General features: G+C 50.4%; 1 protein-coding gene across 1 annotated transcript; it reads left to right on the top strand.

The window, feature by feature from the left end:
- The first annotated feature begins 682 nt into the window (after positions 1-682).
- Positions 683-25,742, top strand: NUMBL (NUMB like endocytic adaptor protein). Its single transcript, XM_029213492.1, has 10 exons — positions 683-861; positions 4,444-4,528; positions 6,539-6,678; positions 8,055-8,129; positions 8,219-8,293; positions 9,245-9,385; positions 14,758-14,947; positions 19,093-19,398; positions 22,922-23,044; positions 23,936-25,742. Exons 1-10 carry the CDS (start codon positions 838-840, stop codon positions 24,544-24,546), a joined length of 1,770 nt encoding a protein of 589 aa, XP_029069325.1. The 5' UTR covers positions 683-837; the 3' UTR covers positions 24,547-25,742.
- The last annotated feature ends 971 nt before the right edge of the window (positions 25,743-26,713 follow it).

The following is a 26,713-nucleotide window of genomic DNA, read 5'->3' as shown; positions in this document are numbered from 1 at the left end:
CCCCCACCCCCACCCCCCGGCTCCGCCACAACACACACACCACCTCCCAGCCTCCTGGCTCCCTCCACTCGGCTCCCAGCAACCTCGCTTTTGCTAATGGGCCTTAATGCCCCTGCCAGCTGCTTTGCCAAACCCACAGGATTGGGCGGGTGCGGGGGCACTTGGGCGGCCAGAACCGCTCCCCGGTCCCAGCCTGGCGCCCCCGCCCCCAAAGCTGAACCGATCGCGCACCAGGACGCCGGGGTCTGTTCATTCCCCCTCTCCTGGCAAAAGTGCCTCGTCACCGCTTCTACCCGCCCCCGCTGGGCTGGGAGAACCGTGGGGTTAGCTGGAAGATTTGGGGATGAGGGACCGCGAGGCGCCTCCCGAAGCAAATCTTTCGGACGCGGAACTTAAGGGGATCTGAGATCAGGGGTCACGGAGGGGAAGGGAGCCCACGCCTGGATGGACCTAGGGGAACGTGTCAGCGAGATTCACGTGCGTGCTCAGCCCAGGACTGGCCAGTGGGCGTGGCGGGGCGGTGGCCACACCGGAGGAGGCGGAGTCGTGGTTGCGTATAGGCGTGGCCTACTGGTCAAGGGGCGGGGTCTCTTTGCATATCCAGCAGGCGGCGGGGCTGGGGCGGGGAGCCGAAGCGGGAGGGGCGCTCCCCCGCCCCTGGAACGGAATCCTCCCGGGAGCGGAGCAGGCTAGCGAGCTTGCATCCCGCACCATACCCCTGCCCCCGGCCCCGGCCCGCGTCAGACCGAGCTGCCGCCGCCGCCACAGCAGCAGCAGCAGCACTCGGGGATCCGGGCCCAGCCGGGGCCGCGGGAGGCGGGGGCGCCGGAGCCCTGGATGTCCCGCAGCGCGGCGGCCAGCGTGAGAAGGGCGGGAGAAGGGGGCTCGGGTCGGGGGCGGCGCCGCTGCTGATGTGGCGGAGGGTGGGAGGCGGCCGCGGCGCCCGGATGGAGAGAGGGTGCCAAGGCTGGGGAGGGTGGTCCCGGGTGGGGGTCCAGGAATCGGCTCCCCTCCAAGCCAGATCTTGGGAGACAGGGGTCTCGGGCACAGGCCTTGTCTTGCCAAGGCTCTGGAGATACGGATCCCAGACACAGACCTCCCCCTCAAAAAAATCAAGGACAGGGGGACAGATTCTAGGTACAACCCCCTAAGCAAGATTTTGGGGATGGGGTCTGGGACGCAACCTCCTTATGAAGTCAAGGCCTCTAAGAGGGGATTCCAGACCAGACGCAATCCTTAACCCCTACCGGCCTGAGGGGCTCTCTCACAGCAGCCCTCTAGGCAAGGTCTTGAGAATGGGGTCCCCGGGCCCCCACAGCTTCCCTACCAAGCCAAGGCCCGGGGGGATTCCTGGCACAGTGCGTCCCCAGGCCTCAGAGGCGTCCGGGGCACAGCATCCCCCCATGCTTGGGCGGCGTCCCAGGAACAGACCCTTCTCAAAACAAGGTCTCTGTGCCTGGGACTCTATCCCCCCCAAGCCTGAATAAAATAAGGGGAATTTCAGGCAACCCCACACACAAAAAGACTTGGTCAAGGGTCCCAGGGCACAGGTCTCCTGGGCCACCCTCTTTGTCCCAGGGGCTGCCCAGCTGTCTGGGAGGGGCCCCGCGCACAGACAATGCACCTCCTCCCCATCCGGTTCTGGCCCCCCAGGCTCCAGGATTCAGGCTGGGCCAGGGGGCGGCTCCCCAGGGACCTGGTGCAGCCCTGTCTGTCTGCAGCGTCTGCGGTGATGATGGCTTTGTGTGTGGTACCTGGGTGGAAGCGGGGAAGCAAGCGATGGGGAGGTGGCTAAGAGTGTGACCCTGTGTTTTTGTAACTGTGGCTGCCTGTGTGTGTATGTGTGTGAGCTGCAGCTGGTGACTCTGAGGAATCGTGTGTTTCGTGCTTGTGGTTGTGTCCGATAGCGTCTGTGATTGTGTCTCTGTATGTGACCCCAGCATTTGTGTGGCTGTGTATGTGTATATGACAGCTGCTCGCTCACTGTGCAGAACCCTATACTTTTCAGTCTGTCTGTGTTTGAGTGTGTGCATGGTTGTGACTATGTGGTTGTGTCTTTATGTCTTTTGTGACCCCATGTATGTACCTTGGTAACTCTAACTGGGTATGTGACAGTGTATCTGTTGAGTATGGGGTTGGGCATGTGTGTGGCTGACTGAAGACGTGGGTGGAGTTGTGACTATAAGTGGAGTTGTGTCTATGACTCTGTGTCCATGTGCGACTGTCCTAATGACTTCGAATGTTTGTGACTGTGTCTCTGATTTTATATGTGTCACACATGTGCTTGCATGACACACAACTGTACCTGCAACTTTAGGTGTGTGACTGCCATCGTATATGAAGTCACACTGTGCTTATGTGACAGGTTGTGTGCCGGCACTGTGACTTGTATGTTTGCGGTTGTGTGTTCAAAGCCACATCTATGTGTGTGGCCGGAATTGTATAAATGACTACATCTAGGTCTGTGTGTTGATACTGAGTGATTCTGTGCATTTATAGTTGTGTACCTGTGATTTGGGTTATGTATTTGACTTGGAGTCTGAAACCCTGACAGACTATTAATAGTGGGTTATTTCATTGCATGTGACTCAAACTATAGGTGTGTCTGTGTGTGGTGGCACCGGTGATTGTGTGTGTGTGGGGGGGGGATGTGTATGTGACTGTGGCTTCTGTATTTGTGTGTGACCTGCATGTCTGTGACGCTGGGTGACTCTATATACTTGTGTCTGTGTCATGGTCTGTAAGAGTGTGTGTCTGTAGCTGTGTGGCTGTTTGGGGTGGGTGGGTGGGTGTCCCTGTATGCGTGCTGGGTGGCTTATGTTTGAATCTGTGTGATTTGGTGACAGAGTGACTGTCTCCTGACTCCACAGATGACTCTATCCGGAACTGTGTCTTCTGCGTAAACGCAGCTATAAATGCTCTGTCTGGGTCACTGGATTTCTAAGCACATACCTGACTGTTTGCTTGTGTGTGTGTAATGGAAATTGTGTGCTGATGCCTCTGTGTGTGAGATATTATGTGTCTCTCCACATGGGGCTGTGATCGTATGTGGCCCCATACTTGTCGGTGTGACTTACATGTTTGCAGGAAGAGAGACCGTGTGTTTCTCTGTGATGGTCTGACATGGTACAGCTGGGTGTGGGATGGTGGGTAACTGTGAAATAGGTACCATGACCGTGATATATGGCTGGGTAACGTGGACACTCATGTTGTGGGACTTTGCATACATGACCGTTTCTGAAATGCGTATGGCTGTGACTCTGAGCCACTGACTGTCTGGCTGTGTCTGAGTGTGTCCGTCCTTGGGGAGAACTGTCTCTGGATGGTTGTATGCATGTCCCGAGTTTGTGTGCCCATTTCTCTCTAATGCATGGGTCGTGGCCATCGGGGTCTGTGTGTGTGCTTGGGTATGGAGAACCATCCATATACGTGTGGCTGATACCATGACCAAATGTGTGCCTCTACGACTGGGATGTATGGCTGTGTGACAGTGTGTGACCAAAAAGGTGTGTTGGTGTGACTGATACAGTTGGGGTTGAGTGTCCTTGTGCAGCTGTGTGCTGGTCGATGATTAAACACATGTGGCTGTGGCTGGGTGTGACTCGGTATGACCAAATGTGTGTCAGTATGTCTGCATGCATCCCTGACCAGATGTCAGCAGGCAGCAAGGGAGCTGTATGTGACAAGTGTGTGTGCCTCAGAGCTAATAGGTGACCTCCTGCGGGGTGTGATTCTACATGGGTGGGTCTGTGAGTATCTTGGTTGGGTGCCCGAGGAAACAACTGTCATTGGTTGGCCATGGGCTGCCCCAGTGGGTGTGCCCGGACCCAGCTCTTTGTATATGGCAGAGAAAAGAGAAGTGACAAAATACCAGTTACTGATATGACCAGACGTTTGTGGCAGTGCCTGGGCAGCCTGGGACTCTACATACCTGTGGACAAATGGTCTGTAGCAGAGACTGTATGTCTGTGAACTTGGATATGTAGCCAGGTATTTACAGTGGCTGTGACTGTTGACGTGTTTCTGCGTGATCCAGTGTGTGTCACTGTGGTTGTCTCTGTGTGTAATTGTGCAGAGCTGTGACCAGGTTCTAGAGACAATTGGGGACCAGAGTTACATGTACACATGTGACTGTATGTGTGTGTACAGCCCTGGACATGTGTCTAGAGGGCAGGCCACCCCCTTCACACCATCCCCTTGGGTACAGACAGCCTCCTGAGGCCAGGACATCCCCAGCAGATGCTCCCGAAACACACCCACTTGTTCCTGGGCCCTTGCAACCAGGTGGCTGATTGCCTTAGTAACAGTTGCTATGACAACCAGGGCTCTCATCAGAGATCCTGAGATGAAGGGGGGTTGGCTGATGTCCAGAGAGGGGGTGAGGTAGGGGACTGCGCCCTATCCCAAGCCAGCTTCTCAACTTTTCCTCCCTCCCCTGGGCAGGGCGGACCCAGGAGGCCAGAGCAGCATCTGCCCCCTGCCCCCTGTGGGGCCCTGGGGCCCCCTGAAACCTCCAGGACGGAGCCAGGTGAGTGGCCAGCTGGGGACAGGGCGAAGGCTGAGTGACTGGGTGGGTCTGCCTCACATAGCCAAAGGAACTGTCCCTGCGGTCACACAGGCTTAATCACACTCACAAGTGGACACCCCCAAATGACTTCCTGGCACACTCAGTGACCTCGTTCACAGACACACCCACCTAGATTAGGTCTCTCACACAGACACACACACACACACACTTGGACGCTCAGGCACACACCAACATCCCCACACCCATAGGTTCACGGTCACACAAACATACAGACACAATCCTAGACAACAGCCAGACTCCCTCACAGGTGAGCACAGACACTCACCAGATACAGGGACTCTCAAGGGATGCAAAAAACAGCTATACTTTTGCACACAGACACAGTCTCACAAATAACACTCAGCACTCTCATAGACAACAGCCACATTCTCACACCATCACACCCTCACAAATAACACTCACAAACACACTCTCAAAGATGACAACCTCATGTCCTCACACACCCTCACAGATGCACGGTTGCATACAGACACACCCCCAGAACAACACTCATGGACCCACATTCTCTGCAACAACACCCACCTTATCTGACCCAGACACACCCTCACAAACAACAGCCACAGACACACAGCCTCACCACCAACAGCTGCACTCTTGGACAGATGTGGTATCTTGGGTAACTCTCACAGACACACAGTGTCATGTGCAGTGGTCATCAAAGACAATAGCCACATCTTCACACAGACACACAGCTTCAAAGACAACAGTCACGGACACACCCTTTCAAAGACAGCAGCTTCATGCTCAAACACAGACCCATCCTCACAGGCAACATTCCCTGACACACACTCACCACCACTCTCACACATAGCTACTCTTCAGCCACAAGCTTCAGGGACCTACACTCACAGATGACGGCCACACTCTTGGACACAGACATCCCCTCACAGACAGCATTCACAGACACATACTCTCATCAACAACCATTCTCAGACCTGTGTCCTTCCGTACAGCCTTCACAGACAATAGGTGCCTGCTCAGAACTAGACACCCTCACACACAACACTCAGGAACACACCAGGGAATTCCCTAGTGGTCCAGTGGTTGGGACTCCGCGCTTTCACTACCGAGGGCACGGGTTCGATCCCTGGTTGGGGAACTAAGATCCTGCAAGCCACACAGTGAGGCCAAAAAAAAAAAAAGGAACACACCAGCTGCACACTTGCTTGCACACACAGGCGGAGCCTCATCTGTTGGTGCTCTGTCCTAGGTGTCCCCTCACACTCCTCCTGGGACTCAGTATGGCTTCTCAGCCAGCAAAGGCTGTCTTAGTGACTGGCCACCACCTCCATCCCTACCTCTGACATCGCAGGTGCACGCCTCCCCAGGGGCCTCTGCCTTAGAACAGACACATTTGTCAGAGGGGCTGTATCTCAGAGTTGCAGAGACCCACCCCTGTCCCCAGCACCCTCTGGCCTGGGCTCTGAACCGCAATCCCTGGACCTTCTGAGTCCCCCACATCGGACCCATGCAAGTCTCAACTCCTGTGCCCTCTGACCACCTCATCCCCTGACCTTGTACCCCTAAAACCCCTGACCTCGTGACCCCTGACTGCTATGCCCTCTAACCCCAATGTCCTCCACTGCCTTAACTTCCCATTACTTTGGATCATCATGCCTCTTGACTGTCACATCCCGAATCTCCAGACCCCTAAAAGCTGTGACCCACGACGCACACATCCCAGACCTCCCTGCCTCTTAGCCCCATGTCTTCTGAATCCCCACTGCCGACTCTCCCACTCCCCTGCCTTCCAGTTGCCCCCTTTGTCGGTATCCCCTAACTGCTGCTAGTCTATGTTCCCTGGATGTCATGTCCTCTGACCCAGTGACCCCCTAACCCTGTAGCCCTACTGCCATGTTATCTGACCCCTTGCTCCCTGAGCCCTATTTCCCCCCACCTTGAGCCCCATGCCTCTGACCCTTGACTCGCACCCCTGTCTTCTGTCAGCAGACGGGGCGGGCACCATGAACAAGCTACGCCAGAGCCTGCGGCGGCGGAAACCAGCCTACGTGCCTGAGGCATCGCGCCCACACCAGTGGCAGGCAGACGAGGACGCGGTGCGCAAGGGCACGTGCAGCTTCCCGGTCAGGGTGAGTGGGCGGGGCTCGTGTGGGCGGGGCTGCGGCGGTGTGCGAGCTGTTCGCTGTGCGTGTCCAGTGTCTGTTGTCTGTTGCCCGGTGAAGTGGCTGAGACCCAAGAGACTTCACAGCCCCGAATAACTGCGGATCCTGCAGAAGCAGGACCGCACCGCCCGAGTCCTTTAAAGTTGGGATTAGAAACCAAGACCCATTCTCTTGTGCCAGGAAAATATTAGCTGGGGTTGGTGGGGGGGCGTCCCGCCTGGAGTCACGCTATTCTGTGGGAGCTCACAGATGCCAGGGGGGCACTGGGAGGTCACAAAAATTCTGTAGCATTTGCAAAGCCCTCTACTGTTAAGTGCGTTCTGGTTTAGACCACCACGACCCTTTACAACGCACACGAAAATTTATAAGAGAGACAGCAGGATTCAGGTTCAATTCTCCACTCATTCCCTTCCTGGTTGGGTGACAACAGACGATGGTCACAGCGCCCCCCTCCCACCTTGTTTTCCCTTCCCCTAGAAGCGGACCTTGCGAGGGAGGGGCTGTTGGGAGGTGCAGGAAATGCTGGTGAGAGTGAGGAAGGGAAGGCAGCCAGTAAAGGGTGTCTTACTAAACTATAGCTGTGAGCAACTGAGCTTGATGCCACTAGGGAACTGTGGGAAATCGAGCCATCCCACCCACGGGGTGAGGGAGCTGGGGCGTGTGTACCCCAGCTCCTATCAGTCATTGCCTGGGGCCAGTCCTCAGGCGCAGATGCAGACGCTGGCACTCAGAAGGACACCAGGGATGTGTTAAAGGCCAAGGATAGAGGCAGGGTGGGAATCATTACTCCATGCTGTGTTTCAGTTTTCTCACCTGTATATCTGGGATAAGAATGGGGTGCCCAGACTTCCCTGGCAGTCCAGTGGTTAAGACTTTGTGCTTCCACTGCAGGGGGGCATGGGTTCCATCCCTGGTAGTGGAACTAAGATCCCACAAGCCATGTGGCGCGGCCAAGAAAAAAAAAAAGGTCCCCACCTTGCAAAGTTGAGGTAAAGAGTAAATGAGTTGGGCTTCCTTGGTGGCGCAGTGGTTGAGAGTCCGCTTGCCGATGCAGGGGACACGGGTTCATGCCCCGGTCCGGGAAGATCCCACATGACGCGGAGAGGCTGGGCCCGTGAGCCATGGCCGCTGAGCCTGCGCGTCCGGAGCCTGTGCTCCGCAACGGGAGAGGCCACAACAGTGAGAGGCCCGCGTACCGCAAAAAAAAAAAAAAAAAAGAGCAAATGAGTTAATTCATATGATGTGCTTAGGACATTGTGTGATGCATTGCAGCGGCGCAGTGAGCACTAGGAATGATTGATTACTTTGCTTGTTTCATGCTCTCCCATCCCCTTCGCACCAAGTACCTGGGCCACGTGGAGGTGGAGGAGTCCCGGGGGATGCACGTGTGTGAAGATGCTGTGAAGAAGTTGAAGGCGGTGAGTGAGAGGCTGGAGCAGGGAGGGGGCAAGGTCAGAGCAGAAGAGCCAGCCCTGACCACACCCTCTGTCCTCCTCCTCCACTCCAGATGGGCCGGAAGTCTGTGAAGTCTGTCCTGTGGGTGTCAGCCGATGGGCTCCGGGTGGTAGATGACAAGACCAAGGTAGGGGGCCCGTGGGCCTGGGAGTGGGCACCAGTGGGCCCCTCTCTTCACCCTGCTCGAATGGGGCTAGGGACTCCTTCTCACCCACCTCTAGGATGTCCCTCCCTCAGGGACCTTCTAGACTCAGCCGTGTGTTCCTGTAACATGTTGGCACCTCTCACAGTCATAATTCAGGATTGAGTCCTGTGGCTATTTGTGAACTAGCATGGATTGTGGGTGAGAGCACAGACAGTAGAGCAGCGACCTCAGCTCGCATCCCAGCTCACCCACTTACCAGCTGGGTGACCCTGGGCATGAGGGGTATGAGATTTAACCCTTCCGTGCCTCGCTTGCCTCATCTGCAAAAATGGGGATAAAAATGGACCCAACCATTAAATGAGAAAGTATATGCAAATAGTTTAAAACTATGCCTGGTACAGCAGAAGTGTTCCGATCAACGAATGTTAGCTGTTATGTGTTTATTGTCCATCTACCTGGCCAGATGGGAGTACCGTGGGCCGGGATCGGGTATCTGTTTGCGCACCATTGAATTCCCTGCTCCTAGCACAGATACTGCCCGAGGACACAGCCAGCGCACGAAGACAGTTAGGTTAATGACTGAACAGGATTGACACCCTCCAGCAAGCTTTGCCTGACTCCCGTCCAACTTGGGTCAGGCACGTCTTCTTGCTCCCGAAAGGCCCTGAGCCTCCCCGATCCCAGCCCTGAGCCCCCTGCCTGTGCCTCCCTCATTACAGCGTGGCTGTGACTCTGGCCAGTCTCCATCTGGTGATGAGTCTGATTCCTGCACTAAACTGGGAGCCCCATGTGAGCAGGGCCCACAGCTGTTTCAACAAGTGCAGGATCCCCACCCCGTTCAGGACAGGATATAGAGCAGACACAAAGGGAATATTAAGTGAATACATGAAAAACAGTACACATGCCTTTCCTGGCCTCCCTGGTGCCTCCCAGGACCTGCTGGTAGACCAGACCATCGAAAAGGTCTCCTTCTGTGCTCCTGACCGCAACCTGGACAAGGCTTTCTCCTATATCTGCCGCGATGGGACCACCCGCCGCTGGATCTGCCACTGTTTCCTGGCGCTCAAGGACTCCGTGAGTATCACCAAAGCCCAAAGCCAGCTGACTGTCTCCCATGCCCTGGTGTCCCACGCCCAACCCCAGCCCGCTGTGTGGTGTCAGGTGAGTCACTCACCTTACCTCTCCTCTCCATGACCTCATCTGGAAAAGGGAGTGTATTCACAGCCCATAACTTAGAGGATTATTGTGAGACTTGAGGGGGTTGATACAGAGTATTTGGAACAATGCCTGGCATATAGGAAGCACTCAGAAAGACATTAGTTCTCATCATCCTCCTTGTTATCGGTAGTTCTTCATGTTTCTCTAACTTTTCTCATTGAGGAGCATACACATACAGTAACATGCGCAGATGGCCCAGGCACAGCTCCGTGAATTTTTGCTTATTTTTAAACCTCACCCAAGTCAAGCTGTAGTTTCCTGCCCCCAAGCAGCCCCCTTGGGCCCTTCTGAAACAACACCCCCCAGGGTACCCACCCTTCCTTCAGAGTCGATTCATTTTGCCTGTGGTTCTTTATATTTTTTGGGGGGAGGGGGACGTCAAGATCCCCTCTGAGAATCTGATGAAAGAGACAAATGGACTGTCTTCTGAGAAGCATTCTCACAGGATTCTGAGGCTTGTGACAGAAAACCCTCAGATACCAGTGATTTCGGTGAAATAGGAATTTGTGTCTCATGTGAAAGACGTCCCCAGGCAGGCAGCACGGCGTTGGTGTGACTCCTCTCCACTCAAGGGCCATGGCTCCTTTTAGCTCGTTGCTATGCTGGAGTATGGCTTCCACTCCATGATCCAAGATGAATGTGCGTGCTCCAGCCTTCACATCTTCATCCCAACTACGTAAAGGAGGGAGGCATGAAGAGGGGCACACCCTCTGCTCTTTGGGGAGGTGTATATTGCCCTTTTGTGACCTATTGGCCTTTAGTGACCAGCTTCTTTCACTTAGCATAATGTTTTCAAGGTTCATCCATGTCGTAGCATCGTATCAGTACTTACTCCCCTTATATGGCTGAATAATATTCGTATGGATATACCACATTTTGCTTACTTATCCATCCATTGATGGACATTGGGTTGTTCCCACCTTTGGGCTATTATGAATAGTGCTTCTCTGGACATTTATATGCAAGTATTTGTTTGAATACCTGTTTTTAATTCTTATGGGTATATACCTGGGAGTGGAATTGCTGGGTCATATAGTATGTTTAAGTTTTTGAGTAATTGCCTAGTTGTTTTCCTTGGTGGCGACACCATTTTACATTCCCACTTGCAATGTATGAGGGTTCCAATTTCTCCACAACCTTGCCAACACTTTTTTTTTTTTTTTTTTTGCGGTACGCGGGCCTCTCACTGTTGTGGCCTCTCCCGTTGCGGAGCACGGGCTCCAGACGCGCAGGCTCAGCGGCCATGGCTCACGGGCCCAGCCGCTCCGCGGCATGTGGGATCTTCCCGGACCGGGGCACGAACCTGTGTCCTCTGCATCGGCAGGCGGACTCTCAACCGCTGCGCCACCAGGGAAGCCCCAACACTTTTTTTTTTTTTTTTTTTTATTCTAACCATCCTGTAGGTGTGAGTGGTATCTCATTGTGGTTTTGACTTGTATGTCGCTAATGACTAATGATGTGGAGCATCTTTTCCTGTGCTTATTGGCCATTTGTATATCTTTTCCAGAGAAATATCTATTCAAATCCTTTACCCATTTTTAATTGGGTTGTTTGTCTTTTTACCATTAAGTTGTAAGAGCTCTTTATATATTCTGGATACTAGATGCTTATCAGTTACGTGATTTGCAAAACTTTTCCCCCATTCTGTGGGTTGTCTTTTCACTTTCTTTTTTTTTTTTTTGGCCCCATGGCATGTGGGATCCTAGTTCCCCGACCAGGGATTGAACCTGTGCCCCCTGCATTGCAAGCACAGACTCTTAACCACTGCACTGCCAGGGAAGCCCCATCTTTTCACTTTCTTGATAGTGTCCTTTGATGTGCAAATGTACACATTTTGATGAAGTTCAATTTATCAATTTTTTTTGTTATTCCTGCTTTTGGTGTCATATCTAAGAATTCATTGCCAAATCCAAGGTTGTAGAGATTTACCTCATGTCTCATTCTAAGAGTTTTACAGTTTTAGCTCTTATATCTAGGTCTCTGATACATTTTGAGTTAATTTTTGTAAATGGTGTGAGGTAAGAGTCCACCTTCATTTTTTTTTCACGTGCATACTGTATCCAGTTGTTCTAGCACCATTTGATAAAGAGACTATTCTTCCTTCATTGAATGGTCTTGGCACCTTATTGAAAATCAATTGACCGCAGATGTGTGGGTCTATGTCTGAGCTCTCAGTTATGTTTCGTTGGTCTATATGTCTCTCCTTATGCTAGTATCACACTGGTTTTTTTTGTTTTATTTATTTATTTGTTTGTTTTTGGCTGCGTTGGGTCTTCGTTGCTGCGCGCGGGCTTTCTGTGGTTGCGGTGAGTGGGGGCAACTCTTTGTTGCGGTGCTCAGGCTTCTCATTGCGGTGGCTTCTCTTGCTGCGGAGCACGGGCTCTAGGCGCATGGGCTTCAGTAGTTGTGGCACTCTGGCTCAGTAGTTGTGGCGCACAGGCTTAGTTGCTCCACGGCATGTGGGATCTTCCCAGACCAAGGCTTGAACCCGTGTCCTCTGCATTGGCAGGCGGATTCTTAACCACTGAGCCACCAGGGAAGTCCCGTATCACACCGTTTTGATTACTTTAGCTTTGGAGTAAGTTTTTAAATTGGAAAGTGTGAGTTATTCTATTTTATTCTTTTTCAAAATTGTTTTGGCTGTCCTGGGTCCCTTGCAATTCCATATGAATTTCAGGGTCAGCTTTTCCATTTATGCAAGAGACCATTGGGATTTTGAAAGGGATTGCATTCAATCTGCAGAACATTTTGGGAAATATTGCCCTCTTAGCAATATTAGTCTTCCAATCAATGAACACGGAATGTACTTCCATTTATTTAGGTCTTCTTTAATTTCTTTCAAAAGTGTTGTGTAGTTTTCAATATGTATGTTTTTTACTTCCTTGGTTAAATTTATTCCCAACCATTTTATTATTTTAGATGGTATTGTCTTAATTTCATTTTTGGATTGTTTGCTGTTTGTGTATATAGATATAACTGATTTTTTTGTGTGTTCATTTTGTATCCTGCAACTTTGCTGAATTTATTTATTTGCACTGTGGATCCTTTTTGATGTTCAACATACACGATCATGCCATCTGCAAACAGAGGTAATTTTACTTCTGTTTTTCCAACATGGATGCCTTTTATTTCTTTTTGTTGTCCAGTTACTCTGCCTAGAACTTCCAATAGAGTGTTGAATAGAAATGATGAAAATGGCATTCTTGTCTTGTTCCTGATCTTAGGGAAAAGCTTTGTCTTTTACCATTGAGGATAATGTTAACTGTGAGTTTTTCTTTTTTTAATAAATTTATTTATATTTTATTTTTGGCTGCATTGGGTCTTTGTTGCCGTGCCCAGGCTTTCTCTAGTTATGGCAAGCGGGGGCTCCTCTTCGTTGTGGTACACGGGCTTCAGTAGTTGTGGCACGCGGGCTCAGTAGTTGTGGTCCATGGGCGCTAGAGCGCAGGCTCAGTAGTTGTGGCACACGGGCTCAGTTGCTCCACAGCATGTGGGTTTTTCCCAGACCAAGGCTTGAACCCGTGTCCCCTGCACTGGCAGGCGGATTCTTAACCACTGTGCCACCAGGGAAGTCCTGTGAGTTTTTTCACAAATGTCCTTTATAAGGTTGAGGAAGTTCCCTTCTAGTCCAATTTTGTTGAGTGTTTTATCATGAAAGGGTGCTGGATTTTGTCAAATGCCTTTTCTGTGAGAATCGAGATGATCATGTGGGGATTTTTCTTCATTCTATTAATGTGGTTGATTGATTTTCATACGTTAAACCAACCTTGCATTCCTGGAATAAATCTCACTTGATTCTTTTAATATTCTGCTGGGTTCAGATTGCTAGCATTTTGTTGAGGATTTTTGTCCCCAAGTTCAACTTTAAGAGGTGGCTGAGCATCTTGTTTAGGGAACAGAAGTCAGACATACCTCATTAGAATCCCAACTCTGCCACTCACTTGTTATAATGGGCATGTTGACTGAACCTTAATTTCTTCATCTGTCAAATGGGTTCATAAGATTGTCCACCTCCTGGCACTGTTGTGAGGATTCCATAAAAGGATGCAAATCAGGGCTCAGCCCGGGGCTACACAAGATTTCCGCTGACACATATGTGAGTTTCCCTGTGCCTGGCTTTGTGCTGCATGCCTTGCATATATTTGTTCACCTAATTCCTGCAACAACCCTGTGAAGTGGGTGCTGTTAGAGCCCCCATTTTACAAATGAGGAGACATGGGTACTGGGAAGTGATTTTCTTGAGATCACATAGCTGAGAAGTGGGAAGCCAGCATCAATCCCAGGCTCTCTGGCCTTGGCGTCTCTCAAGTAGGCACTCAAGAAACAGGGGTTGTTGTTTTTACCCCCAATACTTTACTACAAAATATTTTCAAGCATGCAGCAAAGTCGAAAGACTTGTACAGTCACCAGTCACCTGGACACCCCCCACCCAGATCCTGCCATTAACATTTGTCTGGGCTTACTATATCACTTATCTCTCCATCTTATTTTTGGATGCATTTCAAAGTCGCAGACATCAGAATACTTCCCCCAGACACTTCAGCATGCATACTATTAAGTAGAATTCATACTTGTCTCCAGCTCTTTTTCTTTTGAAGCGAAATACATGCTGACCACAACCCTTAAGTGTACATTTGCTGGGTTTTGACAACTGTATACACGTGTATAACCCAACCCCCCCATCAAAATGTAGAACATTGCCACCACCCCAGACTGTCTCCTCATACTCCTTCTCAGTCAGTCCCTATGCCCACCCCTAAGAAACAACCACCGTTCTGAAGTTTTTCACCAGAGATTAGTTTTGCCCATTCTGTAACTTCATATAAGTGGAGCCATCCAGGGATTTCCCTGGCAGTCCAGTGGTTAAGACTTCACCTTCCAATGCCGGGGAGTGTGGGTTTGATCCCTGGTTGGGGAGTTGGGATCCCGCATGCCTTGCGGCCAAAAAACCAAAACATAAAACAGAGGCAATATTGTAGCAAATTCAATAAAGACTTTAAAAAAAATGGTCCATATCAAAAAAAATCTTAAAAAAAAAAATGGAGCCATACAGTATTACACTCTTGTCTCTGTCTTTTGTCCCTCATTTTGCAGATGTGCACTGAGGCCCAGAGAGGTGAAGGGACTCAGCCAGAGTCACCCAGCATCCAGCTGCTGGACCCCGGGGCTCCCGGCGTCCGGTCTGCACTGCACAACGTCGCTAATCCTGCCCCAACCTCTTCCCACAGGGCGAGAGGCTGAGCCACGCAGTGGGGTGTGCGTTTGCGGCCTGCCTAGAGCGGAAACAGCGGCGGGAGAAGGAGTGCGGAGTCACGGCTGCCTTTGACGCCAGCCGCACCAGCTTCGCCCGGGAGGGCTCCTTCCGCCTGTCTGGGGGTGGGCGGCCGGCTGAGAGAGAGGCTGCTGACAAAAAGAAAGGTGGGCGCTGCCCGGAGGGCGGGGCGGGGCTGGGCACCGAATGGTCCCAGGGTGGGGCCAAGGGATCCAGATTGGGGGGAGAGCTGCAGAGGTAGGTACAGGGGCTCTACAGTTTACAAAGCAAAAAGGAAACACACACACACAAAACCCAAATCAACAAAATTTTTAAAAATTACTTTATTTTATCTTTGGCTGTGTTGGGTCTTCATTGCTGTGCACCGGCCTTCCCCTAATTGTGGAAAGCGGGGGCTACTCTTCGCTGTGGTGCGCGGGCTTCTCATTGCAGTGGCTTCTCTTGTTGCGGAGCACAGGCTCTAGGTGCATGGGCTTCAGTAGCTGTGGCTTGTGGGCTCTAGAGCGCAGGCTCACTAGTTGTGGTGCATGGGCTCAGTAGTTGTGGCACACGGGCTCAGTAGTTGTGGCTTGTGGGCTCTAGAGCGCAGGCTCAGTAGTTGTGGCGCATGGGCTTAGTTGCTCTGCGGCATGTGGGATCTTCCTGGACCAGGGCTCGAACCCGTGTCCCCTTATTGGCAGGCGGATTCTTAACCACTGCACCACCAGGGAAGCCCCCCTCGCCAAATTTTTTTAAGTAAAAAATACAAAGCAAAGCACCAACCACAAAGTTTGGTTACAGTTTATAAAGTGTACTTCAGTTTAAGGAGTCCTCTGGGCAATATTCTGTTGGCCACAAATCCCAGCAAAGCTCACCGAGAGCTTTATTATCTGCTAACCCAGGGATGTTCCCAGGCTTTTCAAACTGTGTATCCACCCTGTTAATGGGTTGTGAAGTCAGCTTGCTGGGTTGTGGTTAGCATTTTAAGAAATGAAATGGAAAAGAATAAAAAATATCAGAGTAATTGAATGTAGTAAGGGTAAGTATAGTTCAATGATACTTTTATGTCAGTATATCTGTGTGTGTGTGTGTGTGTGTGTGTGTGTATGGAACGGGTTACCATGTTAATGGTATTTCTTATTCTGGGTTGCCATCATGAAAGTTTGAAAAATACCTGTTAAACTCTAACATTCTAGGTCAAAGGCAAATAGTTTATAAGTTCTCAAACTGTGGTTTTTAAATATATGTGTATTGTGTGCTGAGTCAAAATGTAATTTTTAATTTTATTTTACTTTTTTTAACTGTTTCTAGTTTTTACATTTTTGGAAAACACTGCTTAGAATTTACAAAGAATCCTGAATTGGGATTCAGGATAAAGGAGACTGAAGAGATTTGACAAATATTAATAAATGTAATGTGCGATCCTGAATTGAATCCTGGATATTGTATATATAGATATATATTCAACATTCAATTCAATATGTATATATTGAATATATGTATATAAAATATATACATTGAAAAAAATATATATATATGAACATCCATAAAGGACATGAGTAGACCAGTTGGGGAAATTAGAATATGGACTGTAGACTAGCGAACAGTATCATATCCATGTTAAATTTCCCAAGTAAGAAGTTGTCCTGTGGTTCAGTAGGAGGCTGTCCTTGTTCTTAGGTACATGCTGAAGGTTTTAGGGTTGGGTAAGCCATCTGCAGCTTACTCTTTTTTTTTTTTTTCCTTGTTGTTTATATGTATTTATATTTATATTTTATATATAGTAGTGTGCATCCGTTAGTCCCCAGCTCCTAATTTATCCCCTCTCCCTTTTCCCCTTTGGTAACCATAAATTTGTTTTCTATGCCTGTGAGTCTATTTCTGTTTTGTGAATAAGTTCATTTGTATCTTTTTTTTAGATTCCACATATAAGTGATATCACATATTTGTCTTTCTCTTTCTGACTTACTTCACTTAGTACGATGATCTCCACGTCCATCCATGTTGCTGCAAATGGCATTTTATTTCATTCTTTTTTATGGCTGGGTAGTATTCCATTGTATATATATTACCACATCTTCTTTATCCATTCATCTATTGATGGACATTTAGGTTGTTTCCATGCCTTGTTTATTGTATGCAACGTACTCTTAAATCATACTGAAAAAAGATTATGGAAGGAGAGACAGATCAAATACTGTAACAAGTTAACACTTGTTAAGAGTTAACAAGGGTAACAAGTTAACACAAGAAAACATGTGTGCTCCTTGTTCCATTATTACATCTTTTCTGTAAGTTTAAAATATTTCTAGCTAAAAAGTTTAGGAAAACAAGTTTTTATCACTTGCTAGAATATTAGAGTTTACAACATATGTTTTTCTTGGTAAACTGTGTGACCATTTACAAACCTCTTGACAAAGTTAAGGAGTTCACAGCTTACAAAATATTTTGCTGTTTACATCATCTATTAGAATTTATAAAGAATTTTATCATTGGTAAAGCAGATTACAAAGTATAGTTAACGGAGGGCCTAAGTACATATATTTTTTTTAGTGAAAACCTGTCTTATATATATATTTATTTATTTTGTTGCACTGGGCCTTAGTTGTGGCAGGCGCGCTCCTTAATTGTGGCATGTGACACTTAGTTGCGGCATGCATGTGGGATCTCGTTCCCTGACCAGCGATCGAACCCAGGCCCTCTACAGTAGGAGTGCGGAGTCTTAACCATTGCATCACCAGGGAAGTCCCTATATGATATTTTATTGTTTGCAAAAGAACACACTGAGTACACTGAGTTTACTGTTTATATGGGATATTCAAATTTACAAAGAATGTCATATGCTTTAGAGTTTGCAAAGGATTTTGCTGTTTCCAAAGGATATTATACGTTCCAGGTACTTTGCATTGTAGAAAGCGCTTGAGAGCCTGCACCGCAAAAATGAGAGTTTACAAAGTGCGGTATATGATTTGCCGAACACATGACAGTGTTTTGCCGATGGTGCATTGATTCACAGTCTCAAGGCACCACACGTTCACAAAGAGGTCTCTTCAGTTCAGGAGTTACGCAGCAGTGCACTTTCCACAAAGTTGTTTACCAAGATTTTGTGGGATTCCAGAGCATTGAACATTCACTGCCTCAACTGACCCTCTCAGGAGACCTGGGAAGGCAGCAGAGGGATGTTTATCCCAGGTTTAGCTGGGGAAACTGGAGCCCGGAGAGGGGAGGAGACTTCCTGAAGCCCAAGGTGGTGGGGGGCAGAGGTGGTTTCCCAGTTCCAACGTGTCCCGGGCTGTTTCCACTGCCCCCAGCCTGGCCTGGGTAAGAGCCTCACCGCCCCCTCATGGAAGGTGGGAGAAGCACTGGGCACCCTCCCTGCCCTCTGTGGGCCTGAGTTTAACCTCACTAGCATTCAGGTGACGCCTTGATGGGAGGATGGCTGTGTGTTTGTGTATTGGCAGGGGTGGGGAGACCCTGCCATTGAAGAGCCCGCTTCTTATGCTGAGTGGGGAGACCAGGTACCTGCAGAGGACTGAGAACAGCCCCAGAGGGGAGGGAGCCCAGGCTGAGGGGCTGAAACAATCTGGAAAACTCCTCAGAGGAAGAAGTATGCCAAGCTGGGTCTAGAACAATGGGTAACAACTGGAGGAAGGGAGGAGGTACTTGAGGTGGGAAGAATGGTGGGAGGTGACAGAGAGCAGAGCAGATGGAATGATGGAGGAAGACAGCATGATGTGGAGAGACCAGGCCAGAGGGTGAGAAGGGTTAGCGCAGTCATCTGGAACTCAGACTCTGGAGTCAGCCTGCCCCTTCCTTCACACTATGGCTCAGGCAAGTCACTTGCCATTTCTAGGCCTCAGTTTCCACATCTGTAAAATGGGGATAATGACAATATCAACCTCACTGGGTGATTGTGAGGACTGAATGAGTTAATACTTGCAAGGCACTTGGAACAATGCCTGATACATTGGTCATGCACCAAAAAAGTGTTTGTTAAATTAATTAGAAAGGGAGACAGAAGGTCTCAGAGGGAGAAATAGCAGAAGCAGCAGAGGAAGATGGATGGGGGACAGAGAGCTTGAGACACACAGAGGGTCAGGTTGGGTGACGACTCCCCCACGGGCCTCCTGGGGAAGGTGGTCCTGGCTTGGGTGGGGATGAGCGACATTTGGGGGCTCTGACCAGCCCGTCTTGAGGGCAGGGCACATTGGGTGAGGAAGGCAGCATTGGAAAACAATCAAGGGGTCTGGGTAGGAGAGGCCTCCGATGCCAAGGTGAGCTGTCTAACCACCTGTCTCACCCATGTCTCCAGCAGAGGCAGCAGCTGCTCCAGCTGCGGCTCCTGGCCCTGCCCAGCCTGGGCACGTGTCCCCAACACCGGCCACCACATCCCCTGGCGAGAAGGGTGAGGCGGGCACCCCAGTGGCTGCAGGCACCACTGCGGCTGCCATCCCCCGGCGCCATGCCCCCTTGGAGCAGCTGGTTCGCCAGGGCTCCTTCCGTGGGTTCCCGGCGCTCAGCCAGAAGAACTCACCTTTCAAACGGCAGCTGAGCCTACGGCTGAATGAGCTGCCATCCACGCTGCAGCGCCGCACTGACTTCCAGGTGAAGGGCACAGGTGAGCCTGGGGCTCAGCAGGAGGGAACATCGGGATCAATGCCACTGTCTGTTGTAAGCAAGAGATAGAGAAGAGGTGGTACACACCATGATTTTGTTTTTTAACATCTTTATTGGAGTATAATTGCTTTACATTGTTGTGTTAGTTTCTGCTGTATAACAAAGTGAATCAGCTATCCGTATACATATATCCCCATATCCCCTCCCTCTTGCATCTCCCTCCCACCCTCCCTATCCCACCCCTCTAGGTGGTCACAAAGCACCGAGCTGATCTCCCTGTGCTGTGCGGCTGCTTCCCACTAGCTATCTGTTTTACATTTGGTAGTGTATATAAGTCCATGCCACTCTCTCACTTCGTCCCAGCTTAACCTTTCCCCTCCCCGTGTCCTCAAGTCCATTCTCTGCGTCTGCGTCTTTATTCCTGTCGTGCCCCTAGGTTCTTCAGAACCTTTTTTTTTTTTTTAGATTTCATATATATGTTAGCATATGGTATTTGTTTTTCTCTTTCTGACTTACTTCACTCTGTATGATAGACTTTGGGTCTATCCACCTCACTACAAATAACTCAATTTCGTTTCCTTTTATGGTTGAGTAATATTCCATTGTATATATGTGCCACATCTTCTTTATCCATTCATCTGTCGATGGACACGTAGGTCACACCATGATTAATTAGCACTGCCTGCCACAGGCAAAGGAGAGGAGCAACATGTGATCAATTAGCAATGTCTGCCATCAGCCTGGGAGAGGAGAGAGGTAGTGTAAGCTGCGATCGATTAGCAATGTCTGCTCCAGGCAAGGGATAGCAAAAAAGTGGCGTAACTCACGATCAGTTAGTACTGTCTGCTGTAGCTAGGGACATGAGAACAGTGGCATATGTCATGATTGATTAGCAAGACTTCCATGGGCAAGGGAGAGGAGAGAAGCTGCCCAGATGCCATGTTTTTGCTCAAGAGGAGACTGAGGCACCATAGGCTAATGCTCCCTCCAAGCTTTTGGCCAGTAGAGCCATGAGATCTGGCCAGGTCAAGGATCCAGGTTCAGAGGAAAGAAGAATTGTGATTAACAATGTCTGCCTAGGGCAGGGAGAAAAGAGTGATGACAGACATCATGATCTCCTTACAGTGTCTGACTTGAGCAAGAGAAAAGAGCGAGGTGGCACACCACATGGTTGATTAGCAAAGTTTGCCATGGGCAAGCGAGAAGAGAGAGCAGGAGTATTATGTTTTGCCCAAAGATGACTCCCAGAATTTGGCTTATGGAAACATGAGTTGAAGGGCACAAGTGAGCATGGGGATCATGGGGTCAGGGTGCATAGTGATGGATTCGTGATGTCGCTTCTGGGTAAAGGATTGTGCAGAGGCAGCACCCATCATCATCGATTAGCCATGTCTTCGAGGGAAGATGGAATTGCAAGGACCAGTCCTTTCTTTCAGCATTTGGCCAGTAGAGCCACAAGGCTCTACTGGTGAGGGGTAAGGTGAGCAAAGAGTTCAATGGGAGAAAAGCATCATGTTTGATTACTAATGTCTGCCATGGACCAGGAAAAGGAGAGAGATGGCATATGTTGTGATTTTAAAATGTATGCCATGGGAAAAAGGGAGGAGAGAGGTGGCATGGAACTATGGTTTGCCCGAGGGAGACAGGCAGGAGAGCTGTCTTTCCTCCCAGCTGTCAGTGAAGTCATGTGGTCTGGCCCTCTCTCCTGCCTCCATATGCCAAATCCGAGGCACCTACCCCTTATGGCCCGGGGGACTGGTGTGGGAGGTGTTGATCTGCATCCAGGAGGCTGGGCTACTGCTGAGCAGATGCCAATGCTTGTTGAGAATGACGCATGCTCACCCCATGTTGTGCAGCATCCCAGGTACTGCATGCACCCTCAGATTTGCTGTCCTCATTAAGTAACCTGCCATTAAGTACACCCCCAGGGCTGTCACACCTGCTCCCTGAGAGGTGGCAGGCACCCCAGACTTTATTTAGAAGCCTCACGTGCCTGTAGCCAGTTGCCCACTTGCTTGGATGTAACTTGCCGCACAAGAATTTCATGCACTCACACAGATGTCCCACTCCACTGCGGGTGTCACACACACTTAGTCACACACTTAGTCATGGGCAATCAAAAATCACGCACACTTGGAAGTTGCAGGACCAGGTGTTACCATTACACACACTTAGAAAGCACGTATCCAATACAAACTACTGTATATAAAATAGGTAAACAACAAGGCCCTACTGTATAGCAGGGAACTATATTCAATATCCTGTAATAAACCATAAAGGAAAAGAATATGAAAAAGAATATATATATATGTATAACTGAATCACTTTGCTGTACACCTGAATCTAACACAACATTGTAAACCAACTATATTTCAATAAAAAAGAAAGAAAGAAAGCACATATCCAGGTGTCCCATTCAGAAATCACACACACAGATTAACACACGCTCACGAACGACACACCTGGATTCACACAAACTTGTGTGAATCACAAGTCACATATGCTAATTCATGCCGAATTCCATACATCACGCAGGCAGATTGGCTCACGCTGGGGAATCACAGTCGGGTGCCACAACCTGGATTTCAGTCACACTCAGAGGCCACCCCCCAGAAGCTGCACACCCATTTGGACTAACAGGCACAGTCATCATAGAAATGACCTGGAAGCCACCTCCTGTCCCACCTGGGCAGCCCCACGTCACACCTGCTGACTCCTACAGCTAGTTTCTTTCTGATGCTCATAGGAGCATCACACACACTCCCTTGGAGATAGCCACTCGCTGAGCTGTCACAGGCACTTGTCACACGCCACACTTGACGGTCCTCTTGTTTATTTGGATGGTGCCTTTTCTCATCCTAAGCCCTCACAAGGCCACCACACCTGCTCAGCATGTCCTGTCTTGCAGGCACAGGTGCATCTCTGCCCTCATGACATATGTTATGGGCCAGGCCTGGTGGGGCCCCGCTTCTGCATTCAAAGCAAGACAGATGATCCCCAGCCAGTGACCAGCAGCGTGGGCAATACCCATTCTGACTAGTCGGTGCTCTTGCCATACGTGTGGTTGAACATTTTTTATTTATTTTTTTGGCCGCGCCACGCGGCCTGTGGAATCTTGGTCCCCTGACCAGAGATTGAACCCGGGCTCTGGCAGTGAAAGCATCAAGTCCTAACCACTGGACCGCCCAGGGAATTCCCTGAACATATTTTAAAATTAATATATATTGTTAAGCATTTAAAATATTTCTTCTGGTTTGCGGCTACATACAGCTCTTGAGGTCCTCCTTGGTTTGGGATCCCTGTGACTGTCTGCCATCAGATGTCACACACTACTTGGCTGTTGTACCACTCAGATGCCACACACACACACGTGTGCGCAGTTACCACTTTTGTGGCCGTGGCCACTTAGTTACTGCAGAGTGGACCCACCAACCCACACACCTTGTGAGGGCCACCTGCGGGGATGGGGTCAAGGGCAGAGCCTGGGCCTGTTCGCTGACCTCCACCCTTCCCTGACTTCCCAGTGCCTGAGATGGAGCCTCCCAATGCCAGTGACAGCGACAGCATCAGCGCCCTGTGTACACAGATCAGCTCATCTTTTGCCAGTGCTGGAGCGCCAGCACCAGGGCCACCGCCAGCCTCAACAGGTAAACTCAGCCCTTCTCTTGGGGCAGATGCCCTGCAGTGCCCCTCCTGCATCCCCCTGCTCCTTTCAGGGCTACTGCAGAGACTCTGGGAATCTTGGAATCCCACAGGCTTAGAACCATGGATCATCTTAGAACCACGGGGTTGTCTCAGAGCCGCGGGTTCATCCTAGAACCACGAGATAACATAAGAATTATGGGGTCACCTTAGAACCATGGAATCAGTTTTTAAACCTTGCTGTCTTAGAACCATAAAATCTAGAAACCTACAGCCTTTGAATCACAAGATATTAGAACCTAACAGATTTGGAGCCAGGAAACCTTGGAATCTTACAACCTTAAAAGAGCGCTCTCTGAGAAAATAGTGCCAAGGAATCACCTTAGAGCCACGTGCTTATCCTAAACACGTGGAAGCACCTTGGAATTACAAACAATGTAAATTTAGAACTCTAGAATCTTAGAAAACACAAACTTAAAAACACTGAAACTTACCCACTATGTTAGAAGAGTACACTCTGAGAAAGATCCATGCAATCTTAGAATCTTAGCCTCCTAAGACAATACAGTGTCAAAATATTAGAGCCAAGGGTGATATTAAAAAATATTTAATAACAGGTTTGCTACTGACCAATCAGAAGGGAAGCCGGCCTGGGTGATTGTCAGTCGTGCCTATACTTTTCATCTTAGGACCTTAGAATATCAGAAGTGAATTTTTGTAGCACTGCATGACCTGTGGTCCAGGATGGTCAAGCCATTTGCCCAAAGCCCAGGCAGCTAATGAAGAGCAGAGCTGGGTGCAAGGCGGCAAGGCAGCCCGGTCCAGAGTCTGATCCCCAGCCTGGGGTTCTCTCTGCTGCAGCCCGTGCCCCCTAACTGCCCCTCTCCTCTCTCCAGGGACTTCTGCCTGGGGTGAGCCCTCCGCGCCCCCTGCAGCTGCCTTCCAGCCTGGGCACAAGCGGACCCCTTCGGAGGCCGAGAGGTGGCTGGAGGAGGTGTCCCAGGTGGCAAAGGCGCAGCAGCAGGCAGCTTCGGTGCCTGCCGTGCCCCCCGGCCTGCAGCCCTTCCCCGCCCCCGTGGGGCCCTTCGACGCCGCGCCTGCCCAGGTGGCCGTGTTCCTGCCGCCTCCACACATGCAGCCCCCTTTTGTGCCCGCCTACCCGGGCTTGGGCTACCCGCCCATGCCCCGCGTGCCCGTGGTGGGCATCACACCCTCACAGATGGTGGCCAACGCCTTCTGCTCAGCCGCCCAGCTCCAGCCCCAGCCTGCCACCCTGATTGGGAAAGCTGGGGCCTTCCCACCCCCTGCAGCACCCAGCGCCCCTGGGGGCCAGGCCCGTCCTCGCCCCAATGGGGCGCCCTGGCCCCCAGAGCCAGCGCCTGCCCCGGCCCCTGAGTTGGACCCCTTTGAGGCCCAGTGGGCAGCGTTAGAAGGCAAACCTGCTGTAGAGAAGCCTTCCAACCCCTTCTCGGGCGACCTGCAGAAGACCTTCGAGATTGAACTGTAGCCCGAGTCACCCCATCATCTCCAGGAGCCCCACACCTGGGAGTGGAGGCCCAACCTCTCCCCAGTCCTGCTCCCTGGGGCTGCACCCTCCTGACGACCTCTCTAACCCTTCTCTCGACCACCTCCCACGACCAGTACAGAACCGACATTGTGACGCCCAGGTTGCGATAGGATGGAATTCAGGGACGGACCCAGCCTGGCTAAGGGACCCGTTTCTCTGCCAGACTTAGGCTGGCATGGCCCCCTCTCCCCGGAACCCAGACACAGGGGGATGGCCACAATCCCACCGAGTGCCCTCGGTTCAAGCTGTATTTCCCAGTTTCTGTTGTTGACCTTCTACCTTCCAGTATTGGGTGGGATGGAGGAGGGATGCCCACCTGGGGGCCCTCCTCGGCCCCAAACGAGTGCCCACCCCAAGTTTGGTCATTCCCCCCGCCCCCATACACAGCACAAACAAAGGGCTTCCTTCTGCCCACCTGCTGCGTTCACTGCCAATGCTGTGCTCGCCCCTACCACCCCTCCCCTCCCCTTGGGGGCCCACATGTTCTTTGGGCCAGGGTCTCATGGGGGTAGGGGGCCAAGTTGGGGGTCCAGGAGGCAGGTAGGGGGAAGGGGAAGGGGAAGAAGATGCTCAGTTACCTCACGTCGGTGCCCGCTGGGGAGGGGTCCGGGAAGAAGGAAGGGGGTGCCTGGCGGGTACTTTTCTATCTTTTATTTCCAGATTTTTTTGTATCTAAACTTGCAGATTTGTATTATACAAGGACAGCCAATAAAGGAAGAATATAATGGTGCCCCTCTAGAAGGCAGGGTGTGTGTGCAGGGGGGATGGTGTGGAGACAGAGCCTTTCCTCCTGAGTCATCTCCTAAAACCAGAGGGAGTAAAAAGGGTCTCCCTGCATATTCACCTCTGAGTCGTAGCATGGGAGCAGGTAACACTGACCCAGCACTCAAGAAGTGGGTTATTAATGGGTACCCCAAATTAATCACTCCATTTCTGATTCTTATAGATTTTGAAACAAGGAATTAAAAAAAACATATAATCTGCTGCTAATAACTTCAGTATTAAAATGTTAAATAATTACGTTTGGAGTAGCATATCTTCGAGCTGGCGAATTCACGTTTCAGCAACTGCATTTTCCATAACTTAGGCCAAAGTGTCATCTGACGTGGCAGCACGTTTTTAAGTCTCTCTGTTGTTTCTTGGGTTCCTTGATACCATCTACAAAGTTATATATTTTAAAATATATAATATATAAATTATATGTTTAATTCTTTATGGCTCTCTAAAATGATGAGATTGGTTTCATGAAACCCCCAGTATTATATCCCCATTTGACAGATCAGGAAGTTGAGTCACTCACCCAAGGTCACACATCTGATTAGTGGGGGAGCTGGGATTCAAGCCCAGCTTCTGGTCGACCTCAAGGCCAGTCACTGAACCACCAGGCTGTGAGGGAACAAGCCTAGGGTCTGCCCTCAAGGGTTTACATTACAGCCCATCAACCGGCTGGATCCTGGACTAGGGGACCTGTGACAGATGGCTCGCCAGGGCAGCAAGGGGGTCCCCAGGGCCTCTCACTGTTGTGGCCTATCCCGCTGCGGAGCACAGGCTCTGGACGCGCAGGCCCAGCGGCCATGGCTCACGGGCCCAGCCGCTCCGCGGCACATGGGATCCTCCCAGACCGGGGCTCGAACCCGTGTCCCCTGCACCTGCAGGCGGACTCTCAACCACTGTGCCACCAGGGAAGCCCGAGCCATGCTTTCTTAATCCAAGCCTTTGCAGATGTCATTTCCTCTGCCTGAAACACCCATTCCTGACACTGCCCCTTTTCCCAGAAGAATGCTACTCATTCCTTTTTTTTTTTTGTATTGCAGTTTGCATTATTTTCCCCCAATAATAGAATGTCCTGGATGCCATTTCATACAGATGAGTCACATATAGATCTGTGTCACCTCTCTTTTAACACTTCATAGGATGCTACTCATTCTTCGGGCCTCAGCTCAAATATCTCCCCTTCTTAGAAGTGGCGCCTCTTCCAAGGCCCCGCCCCCACCCAATCCTTTCAAAGCTCTGTGACCCATCAGGCTGAGTCAGGGGCCCTCTGCTCCGCTTGGATCCTACAGGGCCCTGTACTTCCCGCATCCTGGCCCTGCCTCCTCTCTGTTTC

The sequence above is a fragment of the Monodon monoceros genome, unplaced genomic scaffold, assembly GCF_005190385.1.
Source record: "Monodon monoceros isolate NGI ecotype Baffin Bay Population unplaced genomic scaffold, NGI_Narwhal_1 Super_Scaffold_10, whole genome shotgun sequence".
Taxonomy (NCBI): domain Eukaryota; kingdom Metazoa; phylum Chordata; class Mammalia; order Artiodactyla; family Monodontidae; genus Monodon; species Monodon monoceros.
Note: the sequence above shows the minus strand (reverse complement) of the source record. Positions and strands in the feature narration are given on the sequence as shown.

Coding starts and splice junctions, on each gene's coding strand:
- NUMBL (XM_029213492.1), top strand. CDS start 838: ATGTCCCGCAGCGCGGCGGCCAGC. Junction 6,679..8,054: donor CGTGCAGCTTCCCGGTCAGG/GTGAGTGGGCGG, acceptor CTTCGCACCAAG/TACCTGGGCCACGTGGAGGT. Junction 23,045..23,935: donor GCCACCGCCAGCCTCAACAG/GTAAACTCAGCC, acceptor TCCTCTCTCCAG/GGACTTCTGCCTGGGGTGAG.